Source organism: Danio rerio, chromosome 2 (assembly GCF_052040795.2).
Source record: "Danio rerio strain M-AB ecotype USA chromosome 2, GRCz13ab, whole genome shotgun sequence".
In the NCBI taxonomy this organism is placed as follows: domain Eukaryota; kingdom Metazoa; phylum Chordata; class Actinopteri; order Cypriniformes; family Danionidae; genus Danio; species Danio rerio.
In genome coordinates, this window is record NC_141022.1 from 33,610,942 (window position 1) to 33,635,999 (window position 25,058).

General features: G+C 33.7%; 3 protein-coding genes and 2 long non-coding RNA genes across 5 annotated transcripts; 4 read left to right on the forward strand and 1 right to left on the reverse strand.

Annotated features, from left to right (window-relative positions):
* Window positions 1-230: 230 nt before the first annotated feature.
* On the forward strand, window positions 231-2,503 carry tmem70 (transmembrane protein 70). The gene is made up of 3 exons (XM_087240971.1): window positions 231-441; window positions 1,699-1,798; window positions 1,895-2,503. Exons 1-3 carry the CDS (start codon window positions 241-243, stop codon window positions 2,338-2,340), a joined length of 747 nt encoding a protein of 248 aa, XP_087097097.1. The 5' UTR covers window positions 231-240; the 3' UTR covers window positions 2,341-2,503.
* Window positions 2,504-2,726: 223 nt separating this feature from the next.
* Window positions 2,727-6,875, forward strand: LOC137487876 (uncharacterized). The gene is made up of 4 exons (XR_015478607.1): window positions 2,727-2,857; window positions 5,095-5,178; window positions 5,349-5,471; window positions 5,558-6,875. It is a non-coding gene; the product is annotated as an uncharacterized LOC137487876 (long non-coding RNA).
* A 6,310-nt stretch (window positions 6,876-13,185) lies between these two features.
* Window positions 13,186-16,278, forward strand: LOC147846400 (uncharacterized). The gene is made up of 5 exons (XM_087240973.1): window positions 13,186-13,707; window positions 15,209-15,292; window positions 15,381-15,503; window positions 15,586-15,638; window positions 15,768-16,278. The coding sequence occupies exons 1-5, from the start codon at window positions 13,584-13,586 to the stop codon at window positions 15,906-15,908; spliced, it is 525 nt and encodes a 174-aa protein (XP_087097099.1). The 5' UTR covers window positions 13,186-13,583; the 3' UTR covers window positions 15,909-16,278.
* On the reverse strand, window positions 13,551-19,372 carry LOC147846401 (uncharacterized). Its single transcript, XR_015478608.1, has 2 exons — window positions 17,583-19,372; window positions 13,551-16,511 (listed from the first exon to the last, which is right to left on the reverse strand). It is a non-coding gene; the product is annotated as an uncharacterized LOC147846401 (long non-coding RNA).
* Window positions 17,904-23,666, forward strand: ly96 (lymphocyte antigen 96). The gene is made up of 5 exons (XM_087240974.1): window positions 17,904-18,186; window positions 19,502-19,585; window positions 21,851-21,973; window positions 22,056-22,108; window positions 22,248-23,666. Exons 1-5 carry the CDS (start codon window positions 18,063-18,065, stop codon window positions 22,383-22,385), a joined length of 522 nt encoding a protein of 173 aa, XP_087097100.1. The 5' UTR covers window positions 17,904-18,062; the 3' UTR covers window positions 22,386-23,666.
* The last annotated feature ends 1,392 nt before the right edge of the window (window positions 23,667-25,058 follow it).

The following is a 25,058-nucleotide window of genomic DNA, read 5'->3' on the forward strand; positions in this document are numbered from 1 at the left end:
TAAGAGTCCTTCTCATTGCGGTTAATATATTAGTAACACGCCATTATATTCTTGGTTTTAATTGCCTTAAAATGTAATTTTTTGTATATATACTTTCTGACAACTGTGAGATTTTGTGCAGTACATAATGTAGTTAAACATCGCAATTTAAAGCACACGTATACGTTCGCTGATCAAATTGCTTCCGGTGTGTTTAGTCATCTTGCCGTGTAAGGAAGTGGGAGAACTCCACATGATAAAATGTACCAGGTTGGGATTTTACACGGGTTGCGGCGTTTGTCAAAAATACAGCAACAGATCATCAGAAATGTCCAGATCGGGGTTCGTTCAGCATCCCTCAGCGATGGGAATGTTTGCAGTTCTCGGGTTGCACTTTTGACAAGGCAGGATGATTTGCTGCATGTAATGCGAAGGTCATTTTTAAAAGCACATGCAAATAAGGTACATAGTAACGTTGGATGGTATTAAATACTGTTTGTTTAACCTTTATGAAGGTTGTTAAGGTCTGCTGACTGTATATAAAATATATTTTTTTATGTTTTCATTAGTTGACTGAGAAGTGAAACATTTTGCCTTTTAAAACATTGATTTGTAGAAATTTCAAGTACGTTTAATATACTATTATTATATGTTTTTCATTTTAAAATGTGGAACGCTGTCATGTTCACATTGTAAATATTCAAATATATTTAAAAATCTTTGCAATTTAAAAATGTAGGATTTATCATTTGTCCTGCAAGGCTGTATTTATTTGATAATAATATATAATAATAATAATAACAGAAACATTGTAAAAATGGTGTACTATTAATTTTTCGTGTTTAAAATAATTGCTTCTTGATATATATATATATATATATATATATATATATATATATATATATATATATATATATATATATATATATATATATATATATATATCATTTTTTTTCTGTGCCTCAAAGCTGAATTTTCAGCATATTACTCCAGGCTTCAGTGTCATGTGATCCATCAGAAATTATTCCAATAAGCAGATTTGTTAAATTATTATGAATATTTTTGTAGGACCATTTTACTTTTTATGATTCCTTGATGAATAAAAAACTCTAAATAATAGTTTAAATACATACATTTTTAAAAATCTTTTCCAACATTGTAAATATCTGTATTGTCACTTTTGATTTATTTAAAGCCTCTGATATATATCTGTATATATATATATATATATATATATATATATATATATATATATATATATATATATATATGTATATGTATTTAAAAAAAAAATCAAATACTTAATACAGTTTTCTTAAAATAATTAATTATAATCAAACATTCTTTTATGAGCAGCGTATTATAATCATTTTTGTAGATAATTTGACACTGAAGACTGGCATAATGATGTTAAAAATTCAGTTTTGAATGACAGGAATAAATTATATTTTAAAATGTACAGCGTTCACATAGAAACACTTATTCTATATTTATGTATTGTTTTACAGGTTTACTGTTTGTATCGACTCATAAGTCAAATAAATGCAGCCAAAAACCTAAAAGACTTACAGATCCTAACCATCAAAACTGCAGCATATATTGACCTCTACTTGGGAGTTAATTATAAAGTGGGATTGTACTGTTATAGTGAATTAATCAAAACATTTTCTGGATCGCCATGTTCAAAAGTGCTTTTCTCACTTGTTTTTATTTTCATAGGTTCAGTCATGTTGTGCTGTAAGATGGTACAATTCCTCACCAGTCCAATCAGAAGATGGAGATCTAATTTACTCGGGAAACCTGGGAAAAGCTATCCGCGGTAAATATACCACCTATAATGTAAAATACAACCAACCAATGACAAGTTATTGTCAGATCTCCAACTTAATTGTGCAAATCTGCTCTTTTGTTGAAGGTGTGAAGCTTTTTTCCTATTCCAGCAGTATGTTTAGTCTCTGTGTGATGCCGTTTGTCCTCATGAAAACAGGCATGGGTGTGAACAGCTTGGCACTGCAAGTGGCTTTTTGTGGCGTTATAGGTTTCTTCACATTTTTGACTCCTGCTCTCCTCCACTTCATCACCAAAGGCTATGTCATACGCCTGTACCACAACAAGGAGACGGACATGTACACGGCCATCACTTACAGCGCTGTCCTATTGGAGAAACGGACTGTGTTTCATCAGAGTGACGTCACGATCCCTGACGTGAGCCGGATGTTTACTAGTTTTTATGCCAAGAAACGCTCTATGCTGGTCAACCCGATGCATTTTTCTCTGCCACATGATTACAACCACCTTATGGGTTATGACCGTCCGTTTTCCTTTGACATGGATGACTTCAGCAAACCAGATAAAAATTAACTTGTGTATATAATACTGGTGAATAACCAAGATGTTTAGTAGTATTTTTAAAATAATTTCAGTGCAGCATTGTAACGTATTGAATATTGGCAGGCATCACTTGTCATCTGGTATATTTGTCATGTATAAAAGTGTAAATAAATGTAAAGTTGTATTTACAGTACTATCTGCACACACATTCTGTGTATTTCCTGATTTTTTTCATGGTTTTATCTCATAGCCTAATATCTGTTCTCAGATAGTTCCTTATTCCCACGACCCAGTGCTGTTTGTACATTGAAAAATCACTGATCTTTCCATCTAAAGAGGACTTTTTACTGTAAAGCAGATTATAATTTTGATTAGGAATTAAGGCTCTTTTCAGACATCTTGCTAGCTTTTTTCAGAGTTAATATGTATTTGTACACTTCAATTTTAATTTTTTATATTGTGGCAGTGCCTTGTGTGTCCTCTGCCTTTTCCGAGAGAACATTATTGTGTTCTTCAGAGGATTTTAGTTTTTGGTACAGCTACGAAGGTGAGTTACACTTTGTTTTTCTTAAACAATGTGCTTGTAATGAACTTTCAATGTACAAAACTAATTGCTAAATTATCCTTTTTGGTTTGTTTTAGATCAAAATTAGCAGTTTATTGAGCTGTTGAGATTTTTTCCATCAAAAAATGTTTATAACAGCAATCTAGCAACTGAGTGAGTCAGAAATAAAAATGGGCTGCACGATTTGGAAAAAAACATGACATTGCAATATTTTTGTTTTTCTGCGATTGCATATTGCGATATAAATGTAGTTTCACACGATGATTTAAATAACTATTTTAAAAGGTTTTGCATTTTACATTGTGATAATTTTGTAGGGAGTGCATTTATTGTTATGTAAAGATTTAAATAATTATATAAAGTATAATGAACACTGTAGAAAATGCAGGGTTCCATGCAATTCCTTCATGTTTTCCCAACACAAAATGTTTGTTAACTTAATTGTTTTTACAAATTTAAGTTGATGGAACTTAAAACAATTAGGTTATCCTGCCCAAAATCTCAAGAATTGTGTCAATTCCGCTCATTAAGAGTAAGTACAGATTGAACAAGATCTAAAAATAGTTTTTGAGTGAACAAATTACAAGCATAAATGAATATGATAGTAGATACTAAATAAATAGAAAGTCATTTATGGTTTTCTGGATATTCTAACATTATTGAAGTGAAATGTAATATAATAATGTAATGCAATCAAATTTAAAATAACAAATGTAATAAAAAATAAGATAAAATTTTTTTAAAGCTATATTTTATAATTTCTTGTGCCCCAATGGTTTGAATTAGCTTGAAATTTTAGTCGCATGCCTTTAAATACATTTGTTCACTGTAGTAGGGTTAAACTTTGTTGGTTAATTATAATTCAAACTAAACATTGCAGATTCTACAATGCTTTTGCACATTCGCACATTTGCTATGTTGATGCTGAAATGATTTATTGTGCAGCCTTAGTTTAAATACAACTATAACAACTAGTTGTTTACTACAGGCATGTATACACTATAGACAGATACCATAAGAGGTAATCACAATTACAGAACGGGAACAGGTGAGGCACACAGAGAACCATCTCAGGCAAAAGGGTGCCTGAAACTCATAAACATACTGTAAAGAGCACAGCTGTAATAAAAAGCAACTTCGTTTACGTTAAAGGTAGTTAACTAAAACAGTGTAGAAATGTTTATTGACTCCGCTGAAAACAAGGTTCTGATATGCGTTTTCAGACTGTTATGCTAAAACTTCAAGATCTTCATTCTTCAGTTGTTTTGCTATGCTTTTCCTAATTATCACAGTATTTTAAATAGTAAATATCATTGCATTCTGTAACAAAGTGATGTGTATCGACTATATTATATAAACAGTAAAGAGAAAAAACAAGAATTAATTAATTTTCTTTTCGGCTTAATCCCTTAATTCATCAGTGGTTGCCACAGCAGAATAAACTGCCTACTTATACAGCATATGTTTTATGAAGCGGGTCCTCTTCCAGCTGCAACCCATCACTGGGACATCCATACACTCATACACTATGGAGAATTTAGCTTACCAAATTCACCTGTAGCACATGTCTTTGGATTGTGGGGCACCCAGAGGTAACCCACGCAAACATAGGGAGAACATGCAAACTCCACACAGAAATGCCAACTGACCCAGCCGGGGCTCGAACCAGCAACCGTCTTGCTGTGTGAGGCGATTGTCCTACTCACTGCGCCACAAGGCTGCCCCTAAAACAAGTATTTACTGTATTTATTATATGAAGAGTTCAGATACAAAAACCTCTGTGACGTCTGAAATTTTCTTCTAAAATGATAATTTATCTCAAAATCCTTTGTTTATGTTTAGCTATTTCACTCTAAAGGCAATGCCAAGAACCTATTCTTGGCATAAAAGTGAAATTATTGAAACTACACAAAGGAGTCTGAGAATAATGGTTCATTTTAGAAGAAATTTTCAGATGGCACTCAGAGGTATCTAAACTCTTCATATATTTCTTATTTATTAAAAGTATTTACGATAAATTAATATATATATATATATATATATATATATATATATATATATATATATATATATATATATATATATATATATATATATATATATATATTTCAAGTGGATTATCTTGGCTAAACCTGCTTTGCATGATAATTGTTTTAACATGATTCTGTTTGAACTGTATTTTTTTTTATGTCATTAAAAACTCTCTGTTTGTTAATCAGGGCCACTGTATTACCTGTCAGTATCTTCTTACCCCTGCTCTTACAGAAAAAGCACGTTTTCTCTCACGTACACAATAATCCCAAGTAAGTTTATGATATCTGAATGCCCCTGAATATTTACTTTGTGTTTATATTTTCCTTCTCGCAGTTGTAATCATTTTTATGCTTTCTTTCCTAAAAGTTTCCTTTGTAACATTGTTATTGTGTAAATTTGTTATAATAATAACAATTACTATAATTATTATGTCATTTAGTGTTCACACCTGCTAGTGCTGGATTTCATGCCCGTGTTTACTTCAAAAATCAGCTCTTGTTGGAATACAAACAGCCATATGTTCTTTGTGAGGACGTCAAAATCTGTTACATCATTAAAGGAGGTACATGTTAGTTTTACCACACTATACACTTTGTCTTTTGTTGCAGTGATGCAGGACTATTGATATTGTACACTTCTTTGTTTCAGAAACATTGCATGAAACCTGTTCAATTTATTGGAAGAGAAAGTCTTTTTTAATTCTTCAGGTGAGATTTCAAGACCATTTTCTTTCTGTACCTATAAATTGGCTTGATGTTGCATAACAAAGCCATGGCTTTTATGGCTTGTAAACTACCTGACGAAGGTCTTGTCAGCTATCCAAGTTTTAGGATCAACAAATAATAACTTGACTTCTAGTTGATCATTTGGTATCAGGAGTGGTTTATATGAAAGGCAAATGCCTCTAGGTTACACTCATTTTACCAAACAAAACAAAATATGATTATGCCTTGTTTTTTAATTATTTAATTAGCACAGTAATGTTTAACTTTCCTTAGACAAAAGTCTTGTCACTTAACAGAAATAATATACAGTATAGAATATAAAAGCATGGTGCAGTGGAAAAATAATTGTGTATGACTCCCATAAGCTTGGAGGACTGCATCCATATGTCTCTGCAATGACTCATATCACTTATTAATATATAAACGTCTGGAATGGCAAAGAAGGCGTTCTTGCAGGACTCCCAGAGTTCATCAAGATTCTTTGGATTCATCTTTAATGCCTTCTCCATTTTATTCCAGACAGGCTCAATAATGTTCATTTCTGGTGACTGGGCTGGCCAATCCTGGTGCACATTGACCTTCTTTGCTTTCAGGAACTTTGATGTGGAGGCTGAAGTACGAGGAGCAGCGCTATCCTGCTAAAGAATTTGCCCTTTTTTTGTGGTTTGTAATGCATTGGGCTGCACAATTGTCTTGCTACTTCAGGCTGTTGATGTTGCCATCCACTCTGCAGATCGATCGTACGCCCCCATACTGAATGTAACCCCAGCTCTATGCAGGTTCCAATTGGTCCTCTGCAGTATGTGCGATGATTGGGATGCAGTTCAACAGATGATTCATCAGAAAATCTACCTTCTACCACTTTTATAAATGATCAAGTTATTATTTGTTGCTCTTACAACTGGGATCAACGACAAGACTTTTGTCAGGCAGTGTTAATGTACTTTTTTCAGATGTAAACAAATGGCAAATGAAAATATGGTCTGTTAGAAGATATGAAACTAATTTAATTTATTTTGTTTTTCCTCCCATGCAGGGAGAATATCAGGTTTTCATGGACATAAACATTATTGATGATGCTGAAAGAATGCTGACGTTACATCTCAATGCTACTGCATACGTAAAAATCGGTGATAGTAAGAATGCAATTCTGCAACAGTTGAATGGGCTATAGGATAAGAAAATCCAGTTCTCAATCAGTTATACAGCATAATATTTTTATTCAGCAATAAATTGTATTGAAAAAATTCTGAAGTAACAAGGTTTTTTCTTCAAATAAAAATAAAATAAAATAAATAAAAGTGAATGGGTGTGATGTGACAAATAGAGGGAGTTTTTGAGATAATGCGGGCTGCAGCGTTTTTTGTACAAGTTGTAATTTATAAAGTTTTTTTAATGAATTTTTGGGATATAAGCAATTTTTTCAGCTGAGATATGACTGTTTGAATGTCTGAAATCTGTGGTGCAAAAAAAAAAACTAAATACTGAGAAAATAACTATTAAAGTTGTCTGGATTACATCCTTTAAAACAAAAGTTAGTACTTAAGAAAAATAAATGGAATTTGCACTATTGATGAAGCACAACTGCACTTTTATATTTAAAAAAATCGTAATCAAATATTTCAACAGGAACATAAAATGTTATATCTCTAAAACTTTAAAATGTCCAGTAGTATCTAGATGCAGCTTTATGATGCAAGCTGAGAGTGAATCCCTCATGCAATGTCAGACACAATGCACTCAATGGAGCTTGTGACATCATTGTGAGGGCTATAGGGTTAGGTGAGCACATCAAAAAGCATTGGAGGCAGCTCAAATTGCATCTGCACTGAGTCTGCAGCCAGACCCCTTTCAAAATATTAGACCTTTCACATTTTGTCTATTTGCTCTTGTAGTAAAGTTTGTTGTTGTTGAGGGAAGAAGAAGGCATGGTCGGCGATTCAGGTAAGCAAACTTTTTATTAATTTTAAATGCCACCACACATGTAGCAGGGTTTTTGTGTGTGTGTGTGTGTGTGCTCTCTCCTAACCCGACTGCTCCTCCCGTTCTCCTTAAGAAGGGAGTCTCTCCGGCCCAATCACTAGAAAGACAGGTGTCATTTATTATTTCTGACTGACCTGCTGATTAGCCGCCGGGCTCCTAGCATGCTTATTGGGTGTTTGATCACGCTTACCTCTCCACAGCTCTCAATCTGGCATGAGCTAACATCACCTACTTGGAATGTCACCACTCGATTGATTGGGTGTTATCAGTGGTTACCAGGTGATAGATATGGGCCAGTAGGTAGGCTCAGGAGGCTGTTATCATCCATCCACATTAACTGACATTCTGAACCTAAAGTCACATCTGAACTTAAACAGGTCACAAAACTCTGACTTCTGTCTTTGGTTAGCTAAGCTCACTCTTTTTGTAGAGAAACCATTTAGGAACTTTTGAGACTAAATGGCTCACCTAAACTTTGAAGGATTTTCCCACTCAACCTGCTTGAATTCAAAGTATATAATGTTAGTGTAAACTCTTTTCCAGTTTTTTTTTCACTTGCAGCATTTGCATAAAAAAACTACAATAATAAAAAAATAAATCTTGGTTCACTCCAAAAGGGAAGTTTAATAATAATGAAGTGAATTGTTGTTAGATTTGTTTATGGTTCTGCTTTCAGTAGGAAGACTGATACACTTATAATACAAAACCAGAAAGATTTTGTCAGTGGTTTGTTTCAATAGAGGTGAACAGAAATGCTGCTTTTGTACATTTTGGCTTTTTGTTGTCATATTGTGGCATTGTCTTGTACATTTTCAGCAGAAAGACACTTGCTTTGTGCCTCAGAAAGTGGTAGCATTTGGTACCGCTACAATAGTAAGATCTTTTTTTAAACACTTTATTCATTTATTGAGATTGATCTGTTTCTTCAGAGTCTTAATTAGAGCATTAGCTTATATAGAGCATTTTCCCCAGAAAGTTACAACTGGTCAAACAAACAAACTGATAAATGTTTTAAAAATCAAGATTACCACATATTGTGGGGAAAAGGTATTGTGTTGCCTATAGAAATTAATTCTGATCTGTTGTTATTTTGACAACTTGTACTTTTATGCTCTAAATGACAACATTTTTATTTTCAAATAGGTAAAAATGCCGTCAGTATAGTTTGGAAAAAACAAACAAAATGTATGTTATAATCAAGCACATTACGGTAAATTGTAAATCCAATCGGTCAAAATAAAAATGTGGTCTCTTTTTTCCACATAGCTGTACTGTATAGTTGATGACAAAATTTTTACACTGCATGTCAAGTTTTTACTCTTTTATGAAGTATTTTCCAAGTCCTGTTTAACAGAGAGAATATTTTTGCACAATTTTAAATCTTTACAATAGATTTAATAACTGGTGTCTAATAACTGATTTCTTTGTCTTTGACATGGCAACATCACATAATATATTAGTTCTTTTGCTAGAGTCTTAAGCTGTTTTTTTTATTAACAGGTAAACAAAAAAAAGAAAAGACTTTCTCCCAAAGCTTAAAAATAAGAAATAAAATGAAAAATTTGTTACACATAATTAAAACATAATTAAAAAAAACAACTATATACAGTGCTCACCATAATAATTGTTGCATTTTGACAACAGAAGTGTGCCGCAAGCCTGCGTTTGAGTGAAGGTCTCGGCCCTTAGATCGCCCCCTATGGGCTTGCTGCAGTACAAGTCATAAAGCCCGCCTCCTCCGTGTTAATGAAGGAGACTTGAGCCCAAATAAAAAAAAATATTACACTTGCAATAAAATGTCCCGAAAGATAGTTCTGGTCGATTAAGGCACTGGTTATTGTGCTGAAATAGGTGCAGATCTTCATTTTTGTAAACAGTTTGTTTTTAGCAGTAATTTAATGCTGGGCGTGTCATCGTGATTGACAGCTGTGATTGACAGTTTCTCAAAGCAGCGCGTCTGAGCTTCGGCAGGAGACTGAAGTGTTATTTTTCGATTTCTGTGTTATTTTACCATGACAAAATGAGTTCAGCAGTAAACTATAGTTTCTGACATACATGATCCTGGTGGAACACTGTTTATTCGCTAAGGTCAGGGCTTTTTTCGGGCTTTATTAATTTGCTGATATACGCCTAACCACCCAGATAGCAAAATACACTCGGGCCAGTTCCGGTTAGATTCTCGCCTGCCGGAGACTTACCCCTCAGAGCTCAGACTGACTACCTCTGCTGGACCTACTCTGGATGCCTGGACTCACTGCCCGATTCCAGCCCGAGTCAATCGAGCCAGATGTGGCGGCCGAGCAAGCCGACGCTGCCGCATGCGAGCCAGAATCAGCCCGCGATGCCGCGAGTAGGTTATGCGCTGCGGCCCGGAGCTGGCGCGATTGAATATATAAAACCCTTATATTTGTTAACGTTATTACATCCATTTGTGTTGATATGACAGCAAACGCATGCTGAGAAGTTCGGGGGGCGTGGTTGATTTTACATAAAGCGTTTGGTTGGAAGCTCGGCTCATTTTCGCGGCTCCTCCTCTGGCTCCATCAGACAGTCCTTCTGCGCATGTCAAGGCTCCAATTTCAGCAGTCTTTTGCGACAGTTTGTGCCCATATTTTTTACAGTCATTGGAATATACACTATATATTTTGGTGCATTTGAATAACACAGATATATTTCAGTCACCAAACATCTTTAGAAATAAAAAGATAACACATTTAAATTAATCAAAATTATTGCAAAAAAAGGGAATATTTTTGTTATATTTTTATAATTACAATGTTATAAAGCATTTCTAAACATAATAGTATTAATAACTCATCTCTAATAACTTATTTATTTTAACTTTGTCATGATGATAGTAAATAATGTTTTACTATATGTTTTTAGAGGCACTTCTTTACGGCTTAAAGTGACATTTAAAAGCTTAATTGGGTAATTAGGTTAACTAGACAGATTAGGGTAATTAGGCAAGTTATCGTATAGCAATGGTTTGTTCGGTAGCATATCAGAAAAAAAAATTAGCCTGAAGGGGCTAATAATTTTGTCCTTGAAATGGTGTTTAAAAAAATTGAGAAGTGCTTTTATTCTAGCTGAAATAAAACAAATAAGAAGTTCCCCATATAAAAAATATTATCAGACATACTGTGAAAGATTTGGGAAATATTTAAAAAATAAAAATGAAATTCAAAGGGGGGCTAATAATTCTGACTTCAACAGCATATATATTAGGGATGCACCGATATGGATTTTTTGGCCGATACCGATAACCGATAATTCTTCAGACTTGGAGGCCGATAGCCGATATGTATAGGCCGATAATTTTAAATATTTTAAATTGTTATATTTTTATACAGTAAACTTCATAAAAGATTGAACTGCTCTTATGAACTAAATAGTTTATACTCAAAGCAAAAAAGCTATAACTTCAAAATTGCAAGGTGATTATAGACCTATATTATTCACGATTTCACATAAATCAGCATGCAAAAAATTATTAGCAAATTAACATGCAAGTTGATTGTTGCATAAAAATAAAAGTTTAAATAACAAAATAGTATTTAATTAACAAACAAGTTAAATATATTTAAATAAGATGAAAATAAAAGAGCTAAGGACTGAAACCAGTTCAAATGGTCATGAATAAAACGTGTTACAGTGATGTACACATGTACAAATATGTCATGTCCGAAAAAGCTTTTTTTTAGAGGTTTTTTGACAGTTTAGAGCCACCGTACAAGCGAATAGCTAAATACAGATAGTACATTTTCGTACGTTTAGAAAATTCGGCACAGATTCATCCTACTTGCCATTTTGACATGTCACATGTAGGTGCTGATTGTCAATCAGACAGCGCTTCTGTGCTCGTTCTTGTCGGCAATCCCGGGAAAATGATCGATAAAAAGTTTATGATAAACCGCTGAGAGTTTTACTTTACTGTAGAGGCAGAGTTGCCATCAGTCAGATTTTGATACAAAACCTGCATTGAGCTGACTTTATGACAAACAGAGCAGAATATAAAGACAGAATGAGTGGCTAGTTAAGAGCCCCTTTGACTGGATTCACCTCTCACCTCTCCCCCGTGCTACAGTGTGTGTGCTGTGACAGCTCTCACGCGAGCTCGATATATAATCAATATGAATATTACAATCAAACTGAATACTATCTTACATCAACAACACATGAACAGCAATGCCTTAATAATAACAAATAATCAGATTACAAACAACCGTTATGTTTACATGTGTTGTAAAATGTGCGGATCCTTTAGGGGACTGGGCTGCAGTTTGGGGTGTGTGAAGCAGAGGGAGAGGGAGAGAGAAAAAACGAGCGTTTTTTTTCGCAATGAGACCATTTTCTGTGATGTTCCCTCTTTGGTGACTTATTTGTTGTACCACACGGAAAGTAATAAATGTTTTGGACCAAGTTACATGTGTCCTCTTTCATTCACCAGCTGCAACTAAAAGAGTTCACCCCAAAACTAATATTATTCGGCCCTGGAGTAATAAGTAAATCTCCCTGCTATATCTAACACAACAAAGAGAAGAGCAGGAAAGGTTTACACATGTAATATTTTTCCTGAGGCGATTTAAAGCAAAATACACAATGATACTCAATCAAACACATCTACAATGATGAGGAACATGGTTACTTACTGAGCTATTAACGCACAGCAATGCCACGTGAAGAAATGACAGACTTTGAAGGAATAAACAGTGTGAGGAGAGCTCCATTGGAGTGCACTGGGCAAGTCTGAACATGTTCCGCCCACGCGAGCGCGGCAGGTAGGTCTGTACAATTACGTAATTTGTCGGCTTAAATATATCGGCCTAATTAAGACATCGGATCGATAACGATAATCTTAAAAATAGCATTTATCGGCCGATAACGATATGGTCGCCGATATATCGTGCATCCCTAATATATATATATATATTAATATTTATATATATATATATATATATATATATATATATATATATATATATATATATATATATACACACATATATATATATATATATATATATATATAGTCTTTTCTAGTTTTTTTTCTCTTTTTTAAAAATGTATGTAATATTTTTCCTTATCATAAGTTTGGGCTGCTAATTTTTAGACTTTATTTTTAGAATTTATTTTGTTAGATTTGGAAGACGTAGGACAAGACACACACAGTAGGTTTCTTTTCTCTTTTTTTTTTTTTAAGCAGATTTAGTCTTATTAAAGCAAAAATATTTTCTGTATAATCATTTTTATTTTTATTTTTTGCCATTTTGATAGTAGAAAGATTGATGTAAATCAGGGATGCCCAAACCTGGTCCTGGAGGGCCAGTGTCCTGCAGATTTTAGCTCCAGCCTGCCTCAACACACCTGCATGGATCTTTCTAGAATACCCAGTAAGAGTTTGATTAGCTTGGCGTGTGAGTTTGGAACTAAACTTTGGAGGACACTGACCCCCCAGGACCGAGTTTGGGCACCCCTGATCTATATGTACACAAACTTATAAAATGACCACATTAACTAAAAGTTTGGTCTAATTATTGATTTTTTTTATTATTTGTTTTTGATTTGTAAATAATCCCTGTGTTTTTCTTCTATTCCAGAAGTTTTAATCCATAAATTCCCATCAGTGCCAATCAAGTGAACAGCAAGAAGAGATTATGTTTTAAATGTATTAAATATCTGCATATTTCTGCATGTCATCATATGTTTGAATGATATGTATACAGATAAAATTGCAAATAAACGTCCTTTGTTCCAGTTTCCTGTTCTCATAGCTAGCATTTACCATGACAAAAGTGTGGGTCTCAAACCGAATCTGTCGTAAAACAATGCCATACATTGTTAAAGGGAAGAACTGTGTTAGAGAATGGTTACTTTGAATTTTGTTCTGTTTAATTTCTTCCCAGTTTGTGCATTACCATTCAGAAGGGGAGTTATTTTTCCTCTGGTGTTGATTGGTAATAGACATGGTGCTTTGGTGTCCATCGGCTTTTCTTTTTTTAATTACATTATCTTGTATGTCATTTGTGATTGCAGAGAAAAGATTATTATGCTCATCAGAGCACATTAGTTTTTGGTACAGCTTTGATGGTAAGTGGAATATCAAATGCTTAAATAAAATCAGGTCCCACTTTATATTTGGTGGCCTTAACTACTATGTACTTGCATAAAAAAGCTTACTGTATAATGTATTGGAGAACACTTCTGGTTCTCTTGAGGTGGAAATTAGGTACAGGTTTGGTGGTTTAAGGGTGGGTGTAAGGGATGATCAACGGTGTAATTCAAAATGTAACTACAGATATTAGTTACAGATGTAATTAAATGCACGTATTTCATTGATTATTAATACAATGTATATTAATATTTACACAATGAGTACATTGTACAAATGATTAATTTCAGTTTAAGTACAAAGGCCACGTAATATAAAGTGGGACCAGAAATGACACCTACTTTTTTATTATTTGAATTGATAATGTGACAGATTTCTATTTTTAAGGTAGATTTATTTTTTTTATTTTTTATAAGTGTTTAAGATTTAAGATTATATTAAAATGTAGGTTAAGGTGCTAGATTATAGTCAATCTGTGCAAAGATCCCCGGGAATGCACTGAAAGTGAAATTGTACATATTACAGACATGTCAGACAGTCTTCAGTGCTACATGATCAATGTTGGGGAGTAAACTACTTGCCGTAATAATAATATTAATAAAATAAGTCTATAGTAAAACTCTGTAGTCTGGTTTACACTTAGTTTTCTTGAAGTATTAGTTCACCCAAAATGATAATTTCCTGTTCATTTACTCAGCCTCATCATCAAATATGTAGGTGTGTTTCATTCTTCAAAAGATTATTAAAGAAGATTGTTAGCTAAATTGGTGGTCTTTTCTCTTTTGTAATTACTACAATGACAGTCAATTGTTTACAGTTTCTCTGAGATTAGAAATAAACACATACAAACAAGACCAATTCAATAGCCATGGCTCCTGGAGACACTATCACCAAATTGCAGCGAGCGCCTGTAATCACTATCAAAGTGACAATTTTCATTTTTAGGTGAACTATCCTTTTACTACATAGTCTAAATAACCATAAATTCCCTGCATGACATTTCACATTATTATGTATTTGGCATAATTAAGGCTCTTTTAGTATATATATATATTTTTTTATCATTTATATACATTAGGGTTGTTACATCAAATGTTGATAAATAATGCTTATCATGTCAGGTGTGTTTCCGTGATTCCGTGAATGACACTGAGCACCTACATATTAGTGTTTCTCTGCTTGTGGGAAAAGCTGTTTGTTATGTGCACCGGCTCATCATGTGAGTGTCTCATTATCACATGGTTTTGATGGTGTTTTTGTCTCCGTAACAAAGGTACAGTTAGGAGATGTTAGTACTTTAAAACATGGTGTAATAAATTAATAAAATACGGTAGTAAATTAATATTAAAAGTGCTTCGAAAGGAAATCATTATTATCTTAAATGAAATTATAAAAAATTGTACCACTACAAGGTTTTCAATATCAAATGTCTTTTCATATTTTAAATATTCTTAACAGCCATTTTCTCTGCTTAATCAGGTCCATTGTATTACCTGTCAATGACCATTTCCCCCTGCTCTCAAGGAGTGTCCATGTACACTGTAAATTATACACTAATCCCAAGTAAGTTTAAACGGCAACAAAACTGACATATCTTTACTATCCAATGGACTCTAATTCAATGTGACATCTGCAGTGTGTTCTTTTTCAGTGTTCACAATCACCCGTTTTGGATTTCATGGTATCGTTTATTACAAAGGTCAGATGTGGTTGGAGCATGACCAGCCAGAAGTTCTTTGTGAGGATTACAAAATATGTTACATCATTAAAGGAGGTACTACATGCTTGATTATGTTTCGTGTGTTTTCTTTTTTTGCAGTCATGCAGCTAATGATGAATTTGCTGTTTTGTTTTAGAAACACTGAATGAGACCTTTCCACTTTATATAACAAAATTTGATGGCCCTGTGGTGAGGAAATTAAAATGATCTGAACCAGACATTTAATGTATAATGTCATATTTGTAATGTAGAATAAATTTTTCATGATGGGGTAAATAAGATTAAACGCTGTAACAGTAATGCTCATTTTCTTTGCAGGGTACTTATCAGTTTTTCATTACATTGTACATCACTGATGACCTAGACAACAAAATATCTTTAAAATTCAACATCACAATGGAAATAAAAAGTGATGGCAATAAGAACAACCCTTTTTTCCCTCAACTCGGAGGATTGTAGAGCAAGATACGGAGATACAGCTTCTTTTCTTTTACTGTATTTTCTGACATAAACAGCATTGCTGTCCTTCTGTTGAACTGTTTCAGTGTTTAACTTGTTTTATATTTTAAGATTTTTACTAACAAAGTTTGGAAGGAGCACGAACATAATTATTCAGTTTGGCATAGGTGCAAACTTCTCAACCATTCAGCAAATCACACAAACCCTTCCTTTATCTTGGGAACGTTTTCATCCACTAAGGGGTGCTGTTGAGTCTTAACGTGGCCACAACTTTTACTCTTTCAGCAAATGGAATGATTCTTAAGGAGACTGATCTTATTTTGACATATTTTGGGGAAATGCTTTGAAAATAAAAACAAACAAACTCAAATGTTTACCCTTTCATTATGTTTGTGACAGTTTTCCCCCCATTGACTTCCATTTTAAAGGCATGTCAGATAAACCTTTGCACCCTTGATACATCTGAGAAAATCTAAACAAGCACCTCAGCTCTCTGAACTATATGGAGTAAACAAAAACATAGTGTTTATGCACATACAATTTGATGGCATACTCCATAGAACTCCAAATAAAAGCCCTTTTCTAAAGAGTTAATGGTGCCAACTGATGATCAACAGTAAAATGACAACTTGTGAAACTTCTTTGAATGTGTAAACAAAACCATTTTAAAGCACAAAGCCTCTGTATGCATCAGCTCTTTTTTCACCTTGTGTCCAAGTGTCCAAACTCCTGTCCCGTTTTGTTCATAGCAGCATTTACATAAAAAAATAAAATAAAATAAATGTAAAAAGTCATGATTCACTCCACTTGGGAAGTTTGGTAACAGTGAAGTAAATTATTAGATTTATTCATGTTCCTGCTGTCAGTGGGAAGACTGATACATTTGTGCTACAAAACAGAAGAAATTTTATAACAGGTTTGTTTCATTAGAGCTCAACAGAAATGCAGCTTTTCGTACATTTCAGTTGCTCTCTGTGATACTATGACACTGTCATGTACACTTGCTTTGTGCCCCAGAAAGTGTTACTGTTTGGTGCAGCAACAATAGTAAGACCTTTTTTTGGCTGCTTGCTAAATTATTCAGTTTAATCCATTGCTTCTGAACGTTAGGTACCAGCAAAAGATAAGTGATTCTTATTTTTGCCCCAAAAAAGTCTTTCATTTTAAATGATACTTGCATTTAATTTTACATATGGTGTCATGAATCACAGTATCACAAAATAGCTCTGGTGAGCTGTGAAACTATATTATGATTCAATATATCATTAAAAAATAGTCTGTTTTCTATTAGTATAACATGTCAGTGACTGGATCCCCATGAATGACCACATAAGATAATTGCATGTGAGTTTCTGAGTGATACAATAAAATAATTTAATGTATTTATGGAAGTGATAGGAATTATTAAATGCTTAGTTATTATAATTAATGTTGGATTCATTGATTTATTAATTTGTCATGATCAGACAAAAAAGAAAAAAATTAAAACAAACACATCTATTTAAATGTCATATACAGTATGTCACATTCATTGAAAAAATTCATTTTAAAGTCTGCAACAAAACCGAGTGTTGTGAATATAAGGTTTCCATTTGAAGGAGTTTTCATCTCAATAAAGCAAAGTCATGGTTTTAGTTATTTAGTTTTATTTATTTTTTAATTTTGTTCTCCTACCTTTACACTGTCCTTAATCTGACTTAAAATCACTGTATAAACTGCCATATTGTTATAATTAATGATGGTTTTTTATTGATTCTTTCTTTGATCTATAAAATCATGTAAATAAAAGCTCTGTTTTTTTAGGTTAACATCCAGCATTATAAAAGGCATAAATGCCCATTAAAACAGATATTGGACAGAACAGCAAGAAGATATTTAATTCAGTCATTTCAGTGGACTGTTTTAATGTACTGACTAAAAATCAAATCTTAGAAAATGTTTATGTGAAAACATATGAAACTAAACAAAGTTGTACACAACTCATGACTAAACTTCCTCTTTTGAACAGTTCTCTGTTCTCATAACCTCATGGGAAAAAAAAGTCTGTGGCGAGTTTTAAACCAAATTGGATTCACAACAGAGCTCTGGATTTGTTAAAAGAAAAAACTTTTTTAGAGTTACTTTTCACTGTATTGTTCATGACGGGTATCAGATATGGCGCTTTGGTGCCCGTCAGCTTTTCTTTGTTTTATTGCATTATCTTGTATGGCATCTGAGAAAGCAGAAAGAAAATCCTTATGCTCATCAGAACAAGTTAATTTTTGGTACACCTTTGAAGGTAAGTGTAACAACAGATATTTCATCAAAACAAACACAAAAACCATTCAGCGTATGACCCTGAAGCACAAAACAAGTCATAAATGTCAATTTTTTTTTTTAAATTGATACATTTTCATTATCTGAAAGCTGAACGAACAAGCTTTTCATTGATTTTCCATGGATACAATTACAAGATACAACTTATGTGAAAATCTGTAATCTGAGGTTTCAAGCAAATCAAATTACTGAGAAACTTAAAGGGTTAGTAAAGTTTTGATACATATACGGTGGACATTTTTCAGAATATCTACATGGAACATGACCTTTATTTTTTATATTAATGATTTTGATTCTAATGAATAAAAAAAAAAATCATAAAAATTTGTACCCATAACATTGCAACATACTCCAGTGGTCCCCGGTCTCATGGATTTAAGTAAAATTTGGTCCATTAGCAAATATGAGATCATGTGTTTAGTGTTTACTAAAATACACTATCTATGAAGAGTCTTGTAAGCATTTTTTAACCATAACTCTGTACTAATGCATTAAATCAAATGTTATGATTGTTAACATTTGTTATTACACTACGAGTTAACATAAACTATGAAATCCTTTATTTTTATGAACTAACATTAGCAAAGACCAATAAATACTGTAATAATTTAATTATTCAATGTTTGTTCATGTTAGACAATACATTAAATAATCAAGTAATTCAGTGTGGCATGATCCAGAATCTTTATCTAAATATGCAGATTTTTATTCTCAAGAAGGATTATCTATATGCTATAAATAATTGTACCGCTTTACATTTAATTGTGAATCTGTATAAATAGAAAGGATAAAAAATTGACCCCCCCCCCCCCCCCAAAAAAAAAAAGGAACTTATTTGAAACCTGTATAATAATTGTTACAGTTACTGTCACTTATGATCTGATTTGATGGATCCTTTATAAATAAAACTATATTTCTTAAAATAAAAATACACTAATGTGCACTATTAGTATTAGTTTAACAACAAAGGACTTAACATTTAATATTACATGTATGTAGAATAGGGTGGAGGGCGGTTTGAATATGTATTAAATATAGTTTTTATGCTTTTGTTTGTTAGATTTATCTGCTTGGTTAATGGTTTTTTATTTTTTAATTTTTTATTTTTTTTGCTGTTGTTGGTCCAAAATATGCAGATAATGTGCCCCATCTACAAATCTCTAAATAAAATATAACAGGACAATCAATCCACAGAAGATGATATTATTCAATATAAATATTTGAAATGTCTTCACATTATTTTCACAATTAACAGCCAATATTCTCTCTTTTATCAGGACCATTGCATTACCTGTCAATGACTGTTTCCCCCTGCTCTTTGGGAGTGTCTTTGTACTTTATAAATTTGACGCTAATCCCAAGTAAGTTTCTGAAATATTTTATGCTGATTTATTATTTATTGATATTGATGTTCCACAAAAAACTTTATTTTGTTTATCCTTTATTGTAGCAGGATAGATAAATTATCTTTTCTTCCAGGAAGTCCTGTCTAAAATGGCAGTGTTAAAAGGTTCAAATTAAAGACTAAGACACAATTTAGCTCTGTTCTCCTAAAACATTTAAAATAAAAAATAAAAATAAACAATCAATTACAACAAGCATGTTTCATTTAGTGTAGACCATGAGATCCTTTAAGAAATTTAAAGTGGGGGGTCTTTCCATCATCACAATGCTCTGCCTCTCGTATACCATAATGAAGGAGCAAAAAAAGAGAAGGCAGTTTTGCTTGCTTCTGAATGAACTTATGGAACATTTCAAATGCATTTGGCAGAATATCTAATACTATAGCTGCAAGTGTAAAAGGACAAAAGACTACACAAATAAATGCCTTGCAGCAGCTTATATGCACATTCCTCCTTTTAGTGAGCACCATTTCGTACAGTGTACAATGATAAGTGTGTGAAAACAAGCCAACAAGATATACATAATCCAACTTTTTTTAGTGAAGATAAACTTGCATGTAGATCACATCACCATGATCTAACACTGAAATAAAGTAACGTTGTATGTTTCTCATACTTGATTTAAAAGGAAAACATTTTTAAAGGGATATAGTGAATAATTAATAGTAGTCAATTCACTTTAATAAGGCTTTTGGAAATGTTGGTCCAAACCGCATGTTCGAATGTACTCTCCTTGTTCCATTGACATTTAATGATTGTTTAGCTGTTTTTGGAGTGTCAGGATAGCATGAAAAAATGTCATGAAAATTCTTTCACACCATCTTCTGGAGAGCAGCAGCTCGTTTGCATTTAAAGTGATAAACAAAAACTCATCCACATCCACATTTCTCTCCTGAAAGTCTTATTTCAAAGGTGCAAATCAAAATTTTTATGTCAAAGGTTTGGCAAAATTGGTTATAACAAAACTTGATTATAATAAACATGGACATACAATACATAAATCAACCTTTACTTTTTTATAATAAATAATTTAATTGATGGTTTAATTGATAGTCGCCTCACAGCAAGAAGATCGCTGGTTTGAGTCCCTGCTGGGTTGCAGGGGTGCCGTTGGCAATGCAGTTGTCATTTCTGTTTGGAGTTTGCATGTGTTTCCTCCGGGTGCTCCGGTTTCCCTCACAGTCCAAGGACGTGCTTTAAGTCAAATGGAGAAAATAAATTGGCTGAAGTGTATTAGTTTGTATAGGTGTTTCCCAGTACGGGGTTGCAGCTGGAAGGGCATCCACTGTGTAAAACATATACTGGATAAGTTCTGTATATGTTTACTGTATACTGTCGTTCGGTTCATTCCGCTGTGGCGGGCCTTGATAAATAAAGGGACTAAGCCAAAGGAAAATGAATGAATAATTGAATTGATTTAAGTGTCTACAACAACAAAAAGTACAACCAGATGTAAGTTTAAAGTAACATGGTGTAAAATATAGAGCAGTCTAATATGAGAAATGTCATTGTCTGTAATACATCAGCTGCCAATATTTTTTTATTAAGAGTGGCCTTTCTACTTCACAACTAGATTTAAGCAAAAATGAACGCATCTTTAGCAAGAAATATGGGAAAATATAAAGGAGACATCAACCTTTTTTATTTATGAATAAAAATGTTGCATTTAATATAAGAAAAAAGCAAAGCATTTAACAGATAAAAGGATTGTCATGATAGAAAATAATGCATCCTTAATTCAATTTCCTCTACAAAGGCACAAAACAAGCAAGTCAGGATACATTTTGTGAATCTTTTACATTTTGTGAAGTTTAACCCTTTACCATTTGTACTATCTTTTTCATTCCACAAAACAATCTTTACAGTGAAAAAAGTACTTTAAATTGGCCAAAGATTCTTGTACATTCAGTTCACTGAAAAGTTATTTGAGAAACCAAAAATAATTCTATGCTTGTAGAAAATGTTGCATTTTAGTTTTTGAGAGTGACTGTCACTATACTGAAAAAACTAGTTTCTGTAAAATTGTTGCAAATAATTTACATGGGTAACAAACACATTAAATTGAGTAATGTATAACTCACTTTGTTTGTTTAAATTCAACATATAAATTGTTTACAGCCACTTAATTTTTTAGTAAACCCAAAGAATCATCTTTAAATCATTAATTCTTTTTTCATCTAACAGTAACATTACTACTGGAAACTTTGATGTGTCCCTTTTCAGTGTTCGCAATCACTCGTTTTGGATTTCATGGTGTTGTTTACTACAAAGGTCAGATGTGGTTGGAACACGAAGTGCCAAATGTTCTTTGTGATGATTACAAAATATGTCACATCATCAAAGGAGGTACCACATGTTTAAATATGTTTCATGCATTTGCTTTAATTGTGGCCATGCAGCTAATGCTGGCTTTCCTTCTTTGCTTCAGAAACACTGCGTGAGACTTTCCCAGTCATTATAAGGAAGATTGATGGCCCTGAGGTGAGCAATTAACATGCTTTATCTGCTCCAGAAATTAAATCAAACAAATTATCATAACTAATAAATATATTAGTGCTTAAATAATAAAAATAATCATATAAAGCTATGATCTTGTATATTTTGCTCCTTTACTTTGCAGGGAGAGTATCAAATTCACCTGACCGTGAACATTACTGATGACCTTGAAATGAAAGAGACTATACACTTCAACATGACCGTAGAAGTGAAAACTGGTGGAAATAAAAGCTTTTTTTCCCCACAGATAGGACGGCTGTAGGACAAAATACTTATTTCTTTAATTGCTTACTACAGACTTTAGTCCCTGTGTGAATAAAATGACTGATGCTGCCAGTCTTTGTAGTGCATTTTGATACCAGTTGGTATTTTAAGCATATTTATATTCCTCCAAACAGGACAAAGCCCCCCTTCAGCAATTTGACAATTAGAAACTTGATTCTTCTTCCAGGATTTCTGCATTTTCAGCTGCTGAGTGTCATCATTCATTCAGAACGCTTGAAGATTGAACTGAAATAGTTCAAGGAGGTTATAAAAAGAGACCTGAAAACTTAATTCACAGTGTCACTGTCCTATTATTGCATGCAAATGGAAATATATAGATATAATATTTTTTAGCACAGACACTTCACAGCAAAAAGGTCACTGGTTCGAGTCCTGGCTGGGTCAGTTGGCATTTCTGTGTGGAGTTGTTGCATGATTTTCCCATGTTTGTGTGGGTTTCCCCCACAAGTCCAAAGACATGTGGAATAGGTGAATTGAATAAACTAAATTGTCCGTAGTGTATGAGTGTGTAGAGGTGTTTTCCAGTGCTGAGTTGTGGCTGAAAGGGCAAATGCCGTGTAAAACATATGTCAGGATAGTTGGCGGTTCATTCCACTGGGGCTACCTCTGAAATAGAGACTAAGCTGAAGGAAAATAGAACCAATGAATATTTTTATCTAAATTTTACATGAAATGATAAACAGGACAGATTTTATTTGTGATCTAAATCTTGTACTGTTATAAATGTCTTTGCTGTATTTTGTGTTCAATTGGTCCTTGCTGAAAAAAGTATTTCTTTCAAAAACAATTTCAAAGTTGACTTACTGTACTGGAATAACACAAGACAAGTGAAATCTCCAGTGAGCAGCACATAGCAGACACATGCAGTATTTGAGGGTTTGTGGGTGTTCTATATACAGTCTGTGCTGAAACTCAGCTCTTGTGAGTTGGCATATTCACAGTGGGATTGTGGCTCTTGCAGGCCTGACGAGCAAGAGCAGGTGCCTCAGGACAGGCTGACCTCGCAGCTTTGACCCATGGGGGACGATCAATCTAGATCTAATGGCAGAGAGGGGTAAGAGTACAGGGGTAATTAGGGAGTGTCCGTACTTCCCTAAAACTCATCACTTTTCTTACTGTATTACAAAAGAAAAATTGAGGTAAAAAATATTTAGATTTTGGAATTGTGAACAAATTGTTATCTTCATGTGAATGATTATTGTCAAAAAAAAAAAAAAAAAACATTTGATATGATATTAAAGAGATCATCCTAAAGATCAAATCATTTGAGTTTCTTGAACACAAAATTAGATATTTGGAAGAAAATTGGTAACCAAAAAGTTGATGGTCATGCCGGACTTACACAACAAGAAAAAAGGTGATGGTTAATGTGAACCAACAATTGTTTGGTCATCAGAATTACTCAAAATACATCTTTTTTTTATGTGTTAAAAAAGTTGGGATTTTAGTTTTAGGGGTCCACTATCAGTCAAATTTAAGTATTGCACTTTTTTGGGGAAAACAAATAAGTTGCTGTGTACAGTAGATAAACATGGAAAATGACTTCTTGTTTCAAGACTGTATCCAATCCATTCACAATGCCTCTTTACCGCAAACCTTTTCTTTAAAAGAAGTGAAGACCTGTGAAATATGAGCCGCTGAGTGTAGTTTGAGATGGTTGACGTTTCTCAATGTCTCCCATTCACATGCCACGAATTCTGTGTAACCAATGCTGTTTGACCTTGGCGATTCCCACAGAATATTTCTCAAACTACCCAGCCTCTAAGTTTGTCTCAGCCATTTAAATTTCGAAATATGACGCAATAAAATGGCGGAGGAAATTCCGCCAATGCCGACCCTGTGATGCCACGTAACCACCATGCGTGATCCTCTTCCTGTCCGTGCGTCAGCAATGGGATATTGAGGTAAAACGTCATGTGAGATCAGACGGCCGATCAGAAACAGAACTTTGTGTGTTATGTCTGTTGGCGGAGGCTCTATTTCAGTCTCTTTCTATATTAGCTGGTGCACTATGGGGTCCGTGCTCACATGCTAAAAGAGAACAACAAAGCAGCTGCTGGGTGACCTTCCACTCTCTCTGGTGAGACGGCATAGGCTGGCGCAATACTCAAATACGGCCCTCTACCAGCCAACAGCAGCTGCTTCACACTATTTTGGTCTTAGGATCACCGCAGCAATCCTCCAGACAAGGAACAATTTTCACACTCAAGGGGGAAGGAGTGCTTGGAAATAAAACATATCTGTAAGCCTGCTAGAGAGACGTGGAAGTAACAGGAGCCCCTGTATGAGCTTTTCTCTCTCTAATAATTTTCTGTTTTAAAGGCGGCGTGTAATTGAAGTATTTTTTATGTTAGAATCAGTGTGTTAGCCTTAAGGAAATCTATAAGCTAGTGTGGTTAAAAATAGTGACAATCGCATTTAGAAGATGTAAACATTTCATACTTTAGTTTCTCAGCAAATCTTCTGACCAATAAAAAGCCCTATAGTATCTCACATGTCCTGTCCACTTTAAAATGCTTTATTTGCGTTGCATTTGATGTGCTTTAGCCGTAGACTGTAAAAATATGGACGTAGTATCTGTGACATCATCCATAGGTTTCTGATAAGCATAAATGAATAGGTATGTATGACCAACCATCGCCATTTTGTT

What these genes read in the sequence shown, in the direction of transcription:
- tmem70 (XM_087240971.1), top strand. Translation starts at nt 241, where the DNA reads ATGTACCAGGTTGGGATTTTACACGGGTTGCGGCGTTTGTCAAAAATA. An exon ending in TAAAAGCACATGCAAATAAG is followed by an intron (nt 442 to 1,698) that starts GTACATAGTAAC and finishes TTATTTTCATAG; the next exon opens with GTTCAGTCATGTTGTGCTGT. An exon ending in CCTGGGAAAAGCTATCCGCG is followed by an intron (nt 1,799 to 1,894) that starts GTAAATATACCA and finishes CTTTTGTTGAAG; the next exon opens with GTGTGAAGCTTTTTTCCTAT.
- LOC147846400 (XM_087240973.1), top strand. Translation starts at nt 13,584, where the DNA reads ATGGTGCTTTGGTGTCCATCGGCTTTTCTTTTTTTAATTACATTATCT. An exon ending in TTTTTGGTACAGCTTTGATG is followed by an intron (nt 13,708 to 15,208) that starts GTAAGTGGAATA and finishes CTGCTTAATCAG; the next exon opens with GTCCATTGTATTACCTGTCA. An exon ending in ATGTTACATCATTAAAGGAG is followed by an intron (nt 15,504 to 15,585) that starts GTACTACATGCT and finishes GTTTTGTTTTAG; the next exon opens with AAACACTGAATGAGACCTTT.
- ly96 (XM_087240974.1), top strand. Translation starts at nt 18,063, where the DNA reads ATGGCGCTTTGGTGCCCGTCAGCTTTTCTTTGTTTTATTGCATTATCT. An exon ending in ATGTCACATCATCAAAGGAG is followed by an intron (nt 21,974 to 22,055) that starts GTACCACATGTT and finishes TCTTTGCTTCAG; the next exon opens with AAACACTGCGTGAGACTTTC. An exon ending in GGAAGATTGATGGCCCTGAG is followed by an intron (nt 22,109 to 22,247) that starts GTGAGCAATTAA and finishes TTTACTTTGCAG; the next exon opens with GGAGAGTATCAAATTCACCT.